Source organism: Elephas maximus, chromosome 11 (genome assembly GCF_024166365.1).
Source record: "Elephas maximus indicus isolate mEleMax1 chromosome 11, mEleMax1 primary haplotype, whole genome shotgun sequence".
NCBI lineage: Eukaryota > Metazoa > Chordata > Mammalia > Proboscidea > Elephantidae > Elephas > Elephas maximus.
In genome coordinates this window covers 88,132,349-88,144,135 of record NC_064829.1, presented here as the reverse complement: position 1 = coordinate 88,144,135, position 11,787 = coordinate 88,132,349, and the positions used below count along the sequence as shown (strand labels likewise).

Here is an 11,787-nt window from a genome sequence, read left to right as displayed (position 1 = left end):
TGGATAATGTTGCGAAGAATGGGAATTCCAGAACACATAATTGTGCTCATGCGGAACCTGTACAAAGAGGCTGTCATTCCAAACAGCATGGTTTAGTATCAGGAAAGGTCTGTGTCACGGTTGTATCCTTTCATCATACTTATTCAATCAGTATAAAACAAATCCAAACCCGCTGCCGTCGAGTCGATTCCGAGTCAATCAGTATGCTGAGCAAATATTCTGAGAAACTGGACTATACGAAGAAGGTGACAACAGGATCAGAAGACTCATGAACAATGTGTGATATGCAAATGACACGATCTTGCTTGCTGAAAGCAAAGATGACTTGAAGCACTGACGATCAGACTACAGCCTTCATTATAGATTACACCTCAACATAAAGAAAACAAAAATCCTTACAACATCATGATAAACCAAAACCAAACCCAGTGCTGTCGAGTCGATTCTGACTCATTGTGACCCTATAGGACAGAGCAGATCTGCCCCATAGAGCTTCCAAGGAGTGCTTGGCAGATTCGAACTGCCAACCCTTTGGTTAGCAGCCATAGCACTTAACCACTACACCACAGGGTTTCCCCAACATCATGATAAACTGAGAAAAGACTGAAGTTGTCAAGGATTTCATTTTACTTGGATCTGCAATCAATGCCCATGGAAGCGACAGTCAAGAAATCAAATGATGTAATGCATTGGGAAAATCTACTGCAAAAGACCTTTTTAAAGTATTAAAAAGCATATGAAAATTGGACAATAAGGAAGACAGAAAAAGAATTGGCACCTTTGAATTACGGCGTTGGCAAAGAATACTGAATATACCATGGACTGCCAGAAGAGTGAACAAATCTGTCTTGGAAGTACAGCCAGAATGCTACTTAGAAGCGAGGATGGCCAGACTTCATCTCATTTACTCTGGACACAAGCACATGATGCTTGATAATGTAGCCAGTCAGTGAAAAAGAGGAAGACCCTCAATGAGATGGTTTGATGCAGTGGCTGCAACAATGGGCTCAAACACAGCAACAATTTTGAGGATGGCACGGGACTGGGCAGTGTTTCATTCTGTTGTATATAGGGTTGCTATAAGTTGGAACTGACACGATGGCACCCAACAACAATTGCATGTCAATTATACCTCAGTAAAGCTTTTTAAAAAATTGTTCAAAATAAAATTCTAAACCATCCATTGTTTTTGGAAAATCAAGTTTGGCAACTCTATTTAACTCCCCCATCACTCTCCTCTTGCCCTGGAGAGCCAACAAATATTGGAGAGCAATGAAAGCCACTGGCACCTGAGTTAAAAGGAATGCTGGCTGGACCATAAAAGCCACATCCCTGGACTCCAGGATCTCCTTCAGCTTTATCCTTGCTTTCCGGCCTGTTCATCAATAGCCTTGTGGTGAACAGTCAGTGGCTACAGGAATCCACAAAAACTATTTGCTCTGACCACAGCTGCACACATGCAATTCTTCTGATACTTCAGTACATGGAGTTGGGTCAGACTACACGGATTATAGACACAGTCCTACATAAAACTGCCCTCATTTCAGACACCAGCTACAAATTCAAGAGTTCTCGGCCACCTGCACTTCTGAACAACTGGCTACAAATACAAGGGTTCCCACTACCCCTTAGGTTCAATAATTTGCGAATGACGCACAGAAATCAGAAAAGTGCTATGCTTAATGGTTTATAGTTTTATTACATCAAGAAAGTATACAGAAGAAATACATAGAACAAAGGTCTGGGAGGATCCAAACATGAGCTTCCACATCCTCTCCCCATTAGTCAGGACAGGTCATCTTGACACATCAATGCGTTGTCAGTTAGGGAAGCTCAGTGTCCAGAGTTTTGTTGGAATTTCATTTCGTAGGCATGATTGGTTGAATCAGTGACCACGTGACTGAACGCAATCTCCAGCTCCCCTACCTGCCCTAGCAGCCAGGGTAATATTAGGTGGTGGGTTTCCTGGTGTGGCTAACCCCAACATGAGTCACCTCCTTAGCATAAACTACAAATGTGGCCCAGTGCCTCTCATAAATAACAAAGATATTCCAATCATTCAGGAGATCCCAAGGTTTCAAAGGTTACCCCCCAGAACCCAGGGAAAATAAGTAAAATTCTTTGGGTAAAGTTAATTTCTTCATCTCACCAGGGACACAAGTCTGGAGGTTCCAAGTTTCTTTGTACACTGAATCCAACATGCTGGTAACAACAGGAGTGTGTGTGGAAGCACTTTTAGAAGAGGCACACGCATTCTAATTTGCTGCAGTCTCCTCCACTCCTTTTTAATCCAATGTTTCCGTCCCAATCATGGGTCTCCCTGAGCCTCCACAGTGCTGAACACTCTGTGATCTGCCTGGTGGACAAGGGGAAAACGTCACGTTATTCTTAAAAGCCCTGGAGACTTTCACAACTTCACCCTCTTTAGGGTGACCTCTGAACAAATGTACACACATGCACACACACACAAAGCATTCATCCAGCTACAATTTAGGACCAAAAAGCCTATATTCTTCCCTAAGAAGCCTTGAGCAGCAACGCAATTTAGGCCCCAACTGAAGAGAGCGCTGTTTTCTGTCATAACATTGTCCTGAGGCATACAAAGTTTGGGGTCCCCCTAAGAGTTGTGTACCCCTTGTATTGCTGCATAAGGAACTGTCTAAAGTCCTGAGGGGTAAGAATGAAGACCAGCACAAAACCGGTTCCTATGAGGTGGAGGGGAGACATACCTCCGCTTTCCAATTTCTTCACCATCTCTGACAACAGCCACCTCTGCCCCTCCCCCCTCCACGACAGCACTCTCTACTTCTCTGCTGAGTTTGATAATTCATTGCAATGGCCACACAGAGCTCACAGACCACACTCACAGTTAAGTGGTTTATTAAGATAACAGGCTACAACTCAGGATCACAATCAACCTGGAAGTAACAGGAACAACTCGGATAAGGATCAGGAAACACACAGATGAGATTTGGAGGGCTCCCTCAAAGTGGAGAGCATATCCCTCCCTACTTCAGAGCAGGACAGCTTCCCATCACCAGGACAGCTCTCTCAGCCGCTGCCATGAGAGCAGGCCACTCAGCCATATAAGCAGGACCCTCGTGGCCATGGACGCCCCTTGTCTGCCTTCAGATCTTTCTGCCATTTGTCGCCAGCCCAGCTGAGAGCTAGTGCGGCAGATCTGCTCAGCTCTTTTAGCTGCTTTCCTAGTAGCAGCTTTCTCTTGTCAGTGCAAATTCTGCTGATGGGTCCCCCTCAAGGCTCCTCGCCCCAAACTCTCTGAAGCTGGGCCCCCTTCCCAGGCTCCTCACCATATTCAGTGTTACAACCCTGAACCCCTATTACAGCTTTTCTTAGGAGGTTCCCCTTACAGGAACCCCAGGTCCAGAACCGTGCTCCATACTCTTACTGGTCTTGAGGTTCCTCTTCTCTACTTGCCTCTAAAAACCTCTGTGGAGTTGGCCGCTTAGGTGAGTAAACTTCTTATCAGTTTCAAGGCGTGACACTCCTAACCCAAACTGACCAGTCCTCTCGATAGACCGCAAATCACTCAATCCTATTGGATAGATTTTCAAGCCATTATTTGAACAGTAAATAGACCAACTCCTTGCAAGACTGTGGCCATCATTTAGGTGGAGTCAGAAGCCCAAAAGATGTCAATCAATTCACGTCTTGTACAAAAGTTAACATTTTCCAGTGACAGAAAATTACATCTTCCCTGGGCAAAAGTAACAACCCTCCAGGGTAGAAAGCAACCTGGGAGCACCACCCGCCCCCCCAGCCCCGCCCCAAGTAATTTCTCCAAAGAACCAGGGCTAAGGCAACAATTCTTCAGGGCTTAAGGGGAAAAATATCCCATGCTATTTTTCCAAAGAACCAAGGCAAAAGGCTACAGAAACTCATGTTACCACACCCCTTTATGCAGGCAGATCCTAATACTGCTCTTGCATCACCTAGCATCGTGAGTGGAACCCCCAAGATTTAAGATACTCAAATGAAACGACATTTATGACTGCACACACCACAGCAATGTGCTGCAGGCAGTTTCCAGGTCGGTGACTTGGAAGCTGGATAAATTCAAGCATCATGAGAGACCAAAAATATACTTGAAAAAGGCAGTCTTTCTTGAAAAAACATCAGCACAACTCAGATTGGGTCTTCTGGGCCAAAACTGGGTCAGATCCAGGCCTTCAGTAGTCAGAGAAAGGGGAATGATGTCCCCTTTGCCTCCAATGCTCATGATTTCCTCCAGTGAATAGGTGGGCACATACGTCTGTCTTTGGACACCTTGGCAGGTCAGAAAGTGCAATGCAACTTCTGAAGGCTTCTCTCATACTTATAACCAACAGGGAATCTCCCTTTTCTGTATGTTTAAATGTAGGAGGGTCAATTCAGGCAGATAAGTCCCTCACAAAGACTCTCCATCTAGTGTCAACATACCGAACAAAGAAATGGCACATTCCTTGTACATCTAAGACCTTTTTCAGTGTAAACTCTCCAGTAATAAATGAATTCAGATTTACAGCTATAGGATTTTCCACATTTGTCACACTCATCAGCCTGTCTCCTGTGTGAGTTCTCTGGTGTTGAATGAGGTTGCACTTTTCCTAGCAGATTTCTCATTCTCCACTCATAAGGCTTTGTTCCTACATGAACTCTGGTCTCAAATGAGGTCATGCTTATAGAAAAAGGATTTCCCACACTTGCTACATGCATAAGGCCTTTCTCAAGTATGAATTTTCTTGTTTTTATTAAGGTGAGAAAAAAGCTATGGCTAAATGCACTCATAAGGCCTTTCACCAGTGTGAATTCTCCAACATCGAATGACGGCTGAACAATGGCGACATAATTTCTCACATGCCATATATTGATAAGGCCTTTCTCCAGTGTGAACTCTGGTGGCAAAGGAGTAAACATTTGTGGTTAAAAGATTTTTCACATTCACCACACTCATATGCCATAGGCCTAGTGTGAATTCTCTGATGTAGAATGAGGCTGGACCCTTGGCTAAAGGATTCTGAACATTTGTAACACTTAAATAATTCTGTTCCAGCATGAATCTTCTTGTGTTTATTCAGATAGAAGCAACAGCTAAAGAATTTTCCACATCTATCGCACTCATACGGTGTAGCTACAGTGTGAATTCTCTTATGATTACGAAGGTAGGCGCTAGGCCAAAGAATTTCCCACATTCACTGCACTCATAAGGCCTTTCTCCAGTGTGACTTCTCTGGTATCTCTTAAGGACAGATCAATGGTAAAGCATTTCCCACATTCACTACGCTCATAAGGCCTTTTTCCATTGTGAACTCTCTGATGGTAACTGAATAAACATTTGGATCTAAAGGATTTTCCACATTCGCCACACTCATACTGCCTTTCTCCAGTGTGAATTCCCTAGCGCTGAACAAGTGTGTACTTGCAGCCCAAGTATTTCTCACACTTGCTACCCTCATAAAGCCCCTATACAGTACAGACACTCTTGTGGTGAGTAAGCGTGTTTGTTACCAGAAGAATTCCCACATTTACCCCACTTGCAAAGTCTTTTTCCACTGTGAAAGGTCTCCCTACACTCAAGGGCACTGGGTGGCGTTATACCCTCAGGAGTGGTGGCGTGTTGGAAAAGGCTTGAGGTTGCTGGGAAGACGTTCCCGACCTCTTCACAGGTGAAGGGTTGCCCTGACACATGGAATCTGCAGCTCTTCATAAATGAGGCCCCGTCCATGCCTTTTTTAAAGAGTATCTCTCCACTGGGATGCTTCTGTTGCTGATGAAGGTTTGCTCTCATCCGGAAGCATCTCACACATGCTCCACCCAAGCATAGATTCTGCCCAGGGTGTGTTGCTTGCTCAGTCAGGTGCAAAATGTCTTTCAAGACTCGGACACCCCCCTCCCAGAGGTGAGTGCTCTGTGTGAATAAACCTGCTTTGACGTCCTGACCTGTGATAATCCTTCTACATAAACGCTCTGCTTAGATGATGCCTCCTCATCCTCTGTTCCATGCCATTAACCTAAAAGCACAGAAATGCTGATGAAATGCATGTTGACTTTGCTGGGAGGCAGATGTACCATCAAAAAGGTGCGTCAGACACAACAAGAAGTGAATTCATGGACTTGTTCTGAGAACAAGGGAGCTGGAGGAAGCCTGAATAATGGGCTGCTTTGCAGTACTGGAACTGTGAGGTTTCGAGGACACTAAGATGTGGTGCAACACAGGAATAAAGCAGGGTCTCCAACTCACTCCTCTGCCAACAGCCTTCAGTAGGACCTTATGACTGGTAACATATGCCTTTTGTGCAGAAGTTGTTTGTGCTCAGGCCCAGGAAAACCCAGCTGGAACTGGGAAGGTGGTATTTAAGGATATGTACACATCGCATGACACATTACATGTGGGCCAATATTGAAGCGCACCGCAGATAAAGCAGTGGAGAGGAATACGTGATGGGTGGAGGCCAAAGAGGTAGACATGGGCTACATGCACAGTTGAAATAACAGTCAGCAAACTGTCAAGATAGGGAAGAAAAGGTAGAAATGATGTGTGGCCATTGCCATTTCCACCAAAACACTGGTGGACACAGAGCAGGTTCCTGATATGATTTAAACAAAGCTCTGATATCATGTCCTCTGTAATACAGTATCTCACAGATGCTCTCTAGACCCAGTTTTGAGGCCCTGCTCAAAGGCTCGTCAGTTCCCCTTCTTGAGCAGCAGGTTAAGTGCTCTCCAACCACTCCCCTGAGTTCTCACACTCCTGGATCACTACACACCCACCATAATCACCATGGGCCAGGTCCCAAAGAAGCAGGATGTCCCATGCCCCAGAGCCTGTGGAATTATTCAAAATGCCCAATCCTCAGAAAACCTGTGAAATCTAGCTAACCCTGTTCTGTTTGCCATACAGAGCATTTCCAACAATTTCTGCTTGTTGTTACCCTATCCTTAGTGGCCACGTTCTGAGTGGCCTGGCACGGCATGTGGTGTTCTCACCAGGGAACTATGACTATAATAAAACCTTTAATACTTTCATGGTCTCAGTCTCTTGATCTGTACCTGACTTTACCATATACCTTATCCAAGGCAATATAATTAAAACACCCTTCCCAGTTGCCACTCAGCAGGGCCAGGCCACCTCTGAGACCATCTTCTCACATCTACCCTCAGAAGCAACCAGGGTATACCCCCAGTCCCAATTGTGCAACTATATGAGACCTACATGAGGTAAGTCCCAAGGGACACATAGGACAGAAGAGTAGCCAGCAGTGGTCTACAATAAGTCAGCAACAATAGACCACAGGAGAGAAAATCAGCATTATAAACAGGAAAACCTTTGAAGGAGGTTATTGCAAGAACAGCCCATGGTCCACGTAACTAGTGGCCATGACACTGCCTGTAATTCCAGGCAAGTATGAGGAAATGTCAGCTAGAGGAAGGGGGCACAACCTGGACACAGAGGTGTCATGAACCCAGACACAGTCATGCTGCCAGGAAGAAGGCAAGAAAGTTGAGCTCCATTAAGCTGACTGTAAGACTCCTACTCCCAGACCCTTTCCCTGCAGCGTGTGGGCACCAGGTGGTGCCAGTGCTCAGGGAGTACATTGCTCAGAACAGGGGCTCAACCCTAGCCCCACGGCACACATGCCAAGAACATGAAGAAGGTACCAGTGCCACAGTCTGGCTGTGGAAGGACAGAACTGTCTCTGGGGAAAGGAAACAGAGACTAGAGTGGGACAAGTGTGTGGGTGTGAGGGTCTTACCCAGGGAAGTTATGATCGCAAAGTTCTCCAGCATCACATCGCAGAACAGCAGCCTCTGTGCCTCCTCAAGGAGCCCCCACTCCTCCTGGGAGAAGTCAATGGCCACATCCTCAAAGGTCGTATCACCCTGTCATGATAGGGACAGCAGTTCATTCCATGATTAGCTTCTCTCCTTGGGACCCCAACTTCATCCCTCCTCATATTCATCTTCCACTTACCATCCTTCCCAGCTCAGAGGAGATACCAGGCCCTGGTGTCACTGATGTTCTCTCTCCCCTTGGTCCCACTGATCGCTATGTCAGCCACCAATACCAACAGGCATGTTGGCAGATAGACACCATCTCACCTCTGGGTTGGGCATGTAGGGCTGTACCCCCTCTTGTCAGGCAATTCTCCTGGGTTCCCAAGAATGTATCTCCCTGATACAACCAAATACGGGCCTACCTTCAGCCTTAGGTTCCCAATACTCGGCCCCGGAACCATCAGTTCACAGTCATCTCCACGTGCACAGCACTCTTTGACCCACACTCTCTCCCACGGCCTGCTCCCCCTCCTTGCCCTACTCCACAGGCACCCCCTGGCCTCCCCACATGGTACTCAGCACATGGCACCAGAGAGTGCTTACCAAATTCAAACAGGATCCAGACCCAGACCTCTGGTGGTCCCCACTGACAGAGTAGCCGTGAATCAGTTATAAAGACCTCCCTGCCTAACTCTGTTCCTTGTTTTAACCTCAGCCACCCAGAACATGTGGATCTCAGATACCCTTGGTCCTCTTCAGCTTATGCTGCACATGCTGAACCCACACCAATTACAGCTTTCTTCTCTCCACCTAGCCATCATTCGAAGCCAGTCCTCAGTAGCCCAGTGACTTCCAAATGACCACTTGTAGCTCATAGCTAATCCACATCCCAGAGTGAAACACCTCAGACCACACCAAGGGTCGCAACAAAATCGTGTGTCCACAGCAAGGTAAATAAGAACTAATCCTCGCCTCACTGTCATCTTGTCTGTAGTACTCCTATGCCCCCACAACCAGCTCATGTCCATTCACCCCTTGGAAGTCTTAGCCACCTTCCAGATCATCCTCTTTCCTACACCCTTCCCATGGCCACTTCTCTCCCTCACCTGTGTCTGTGACACACACCACCCACAAACACAGACCAAGCAGCTGGGTCCTCAGCCTCCACTCTCCCCTTCCTGGTATGCTATCAGCATTACCACAATGACTAGACTTCCCCTATTAAACAGGACTCACAGCTCTATCCTGGTTCACACATTGGCCACTACCTTTGAAGATGTCTCCATCTTGAACCTCCTTCCACAGTTCCAAATCTGTTGTCCAGCTGCCCACTTAATACCTCAACTCATTATTCTCTGACATACCCTCATACTCTTAACACGGCCCCAATCAAAGTTACACCTACTACCAGCTCCCCTATCTACTTGGTGGGGCTTCCATCCTTCCAGCTGCAACAACCAAAAAGCGTGGAGTCATCCCTGACTCCTACCCTACTCTCTTACTCAAAAAATCAGAAAATCCAAGCATCCCAACTTAAAAATCAAATCTAGAATCCAACCATTCCTCCTACCTTCACAGCCACCACACTGGTCCAGCCACCGTCAACATGCACCTGGACTACTGCAGTAGCCCCCTCCCTGGTTTCCCTACCAGGCCCCTCATATCCACAGTCTGGTCTCCAAGCTGCAGCCACAGGGAGTTGACGACACCCGGGTCAGATCACCTCCCTCCTTTGCTTCAAAACTCCCACTGCTCCCCATCACCTCCAGAATAGACGCTCAACTTCTCAGGAAGATATTTCAAGCCTGATTCCTGCCCCTTGCTCTCTATTCCCATGAGAAAAAAAGGGAAACCTTCAGTTTCCTAAAGACTGCAGCTCAGCCTCACCTTCTGTCATGAGGCCAATGTGTGGCCTACATAATTTGTTGCCTTGGCATCCCTTAATTCCTTCTAAGTCTTGTCATACAGTATCTCAACAGTTGTAGAATCTTACTAGCCCTCCTAGCTGTGTACCATACGGCTTCTCAGGATAAAGACCTTGTTGATATCCTATAACCCAGTCTCTCAATCACCTACTGTAGTTACTCCGTGCTCCTCCTAGCTATGTCCCATATGACTCTCTTTGAAAAAAATTTCTCCATATTCCTGCACTAATGCACCAGAAACTTTTAAACTGACCAATAAGACTTAAGTGTTCACTAACTTGGAGACCCCACCCTCCTTGCCCTCTCCTGCAGTTCCAGCTTGTTGTTACCTGGCCCCTGGGTGTAATACCCTGTGTGGTCCTGTGTCGAGGTGTTCTGTAGTTTGTTCTGTGGGACCTGTGAGTCCTAAATTCTACTTGTTTACTGGTCTTCCTGGAGCTCAGGTGGTGCAGTGATTAAGAGCTATGGCTGCTAACCAAAAGGTCTGCAGTTTGAATCCACCAGCCACTCCTTGGAAATCCTATGGGGCAGTTCTACTCTGTCCTACTGGATCGCTATGAGTCAGAATCGACTAAACAGCAACAGAGATTGTTTGTTTGCTTACCAGCCTTCCTATGTTAGTCTCACTTCTTCTTGCAGCACCTGACAGACCATCTACGGCATCCACAGACCTCCTTTGGGTTAAGTTAAAAACCTCTAAGCATTTGCATATGCAGTTACCTTAGCCTGGGACAACCTTCCCCACATTCTTCCATCGACTGCAACAATATGTACTGCTCTACTTAATCCCTGGCCTGAACTTAGTACCATATAAGAAGTACACAGTCACGTACCCAAAGGTCAGACCACCCTCTAGGATGGGACAACAGTCCGCTCCTTGATTAGCACCTCTCCTCGGGACCCCAAGTTTTTCCCTCCACATTCCCATCTTCTGCTCACTGTCTTTCTGAGCTCTCCACCTCAGAGGAGATGCCAGGCCTTAGTGTCATTGATGCCTGCTCTTCCCCCGTGGTCCCATTGATCAATGTGTCAACTCACAGACACCATCTAAGTTCTGGGCCTGGCATACAGGGCTGCACCCCCTCTTGTCAGGCAATTCTCCTAAAGTCCCCATGAATGTATCTCCCTGACACAACCAAATATGGGCTTACCTTTTCCCGTAGTCCCCAGTACTAGGACCTTGGTTTTAACACTGTTTCCAATTACACACCACTCTTTGTCCCACACTCTCTCCAAGAGCAGCACTCCCACAGCCTCATCTCCCTCCCTGCCCCACACTATAGCACCTCCCTGGCCTCCCCACGTGGGACCGCGTACTTGGCATACAGAGTATTTGACAAATTCAAATATGACCCAGTACTATCAAAGTCGTCTGGTTGTCCCACTGACAGAAGCAGCCCGGAATCATTTACCTGAGGCGGGTCCTTCAGCTTAGCCGCCGCCATCGGAGCCTGTGGGCTGAGCCGGGCCAGGAGCGGCAGGCAAACGGGGCGCTCGTTTCTGCTGCCTCTAGTCCGGCGTGGCTCGGGTCAACTAGTGCGGTGCCGGCGCCGAGTCTCTGAAACTCCTTATGCAGTGGTGACAACGCCTCCTCTCGTGTATCCTTGGTCCCATCACTTTGCTGTACACCCGACTTTCCGTAGCCTCTAACATAGTGAGCGCCTCTGAACGGAATCAAAAGGGCCGCCATGAGGAAGACGCCGGAAGTTCCACCCTGACGTATTGCGCACGAATGGAAATACCCATTTTTTTGGGCCTTCATAGGCTCAACTGTGTTACGGCTTTTCTGGTTATTGTAGTTCGCACTTCTCTACAGAACAAGAAGAAGGATGCGGATCCACCTGCAGGGCCAGAGGTCTAAGGGCACCGCAACGTACTCTGGGACTGGCGTCCTGGGCCTCCAATGCAGGGGAGGGGCTTCGCCGCTGCTTAAAGGAGCCGTTCGCCGATTTCCTGGAAAGAGCCCTTGGTGGTGGAGAAAACATCGTGAAATTGTACGTTTCCAAGTGAATTGGGCAAAAGAAGTCTTTGCAGAAAAGATCCTTGCAGAAGGTGTGGAGGCTTTTTTAGGGTCTTGGAGGAATAC

At 47.2% G+C, this 11,787-nt stretch overlaps 1 protein-coding gene across 1 annotated transcript; it reads right to left on the bottom strand.

Moving 5' to 3' along the window:
- Positions 1 to 1,633: 1,633 nt before the first annotated feature.
- LOC126085258 (zinc finger protein 154-like) lies at positions 1,634 to 11,557 on the bottom strand. The gene is made up of 3 exons (XM_049900462.1): positions 11,114 to 11,557; positions 7,755 to 7,881; positions 1,634 to 2,356 (listed from the first exon to the last, which is right to left on the bottom strand). The coding sequence occupies exons 1-3, from the start codon at positions 11,144 to 11,146 to the stop codon at positions 2,286 to 2,288; spliced, it is 231 nt and encodes a 76-aa protein (XP_049756419.1). The 5' UTR covers positions 11,147 to 11,557; the 3' UTR covers positions 1,634 to 2,285.
- Positions 11,558 to 11,787: the final 230 nt, after the last annotated feature.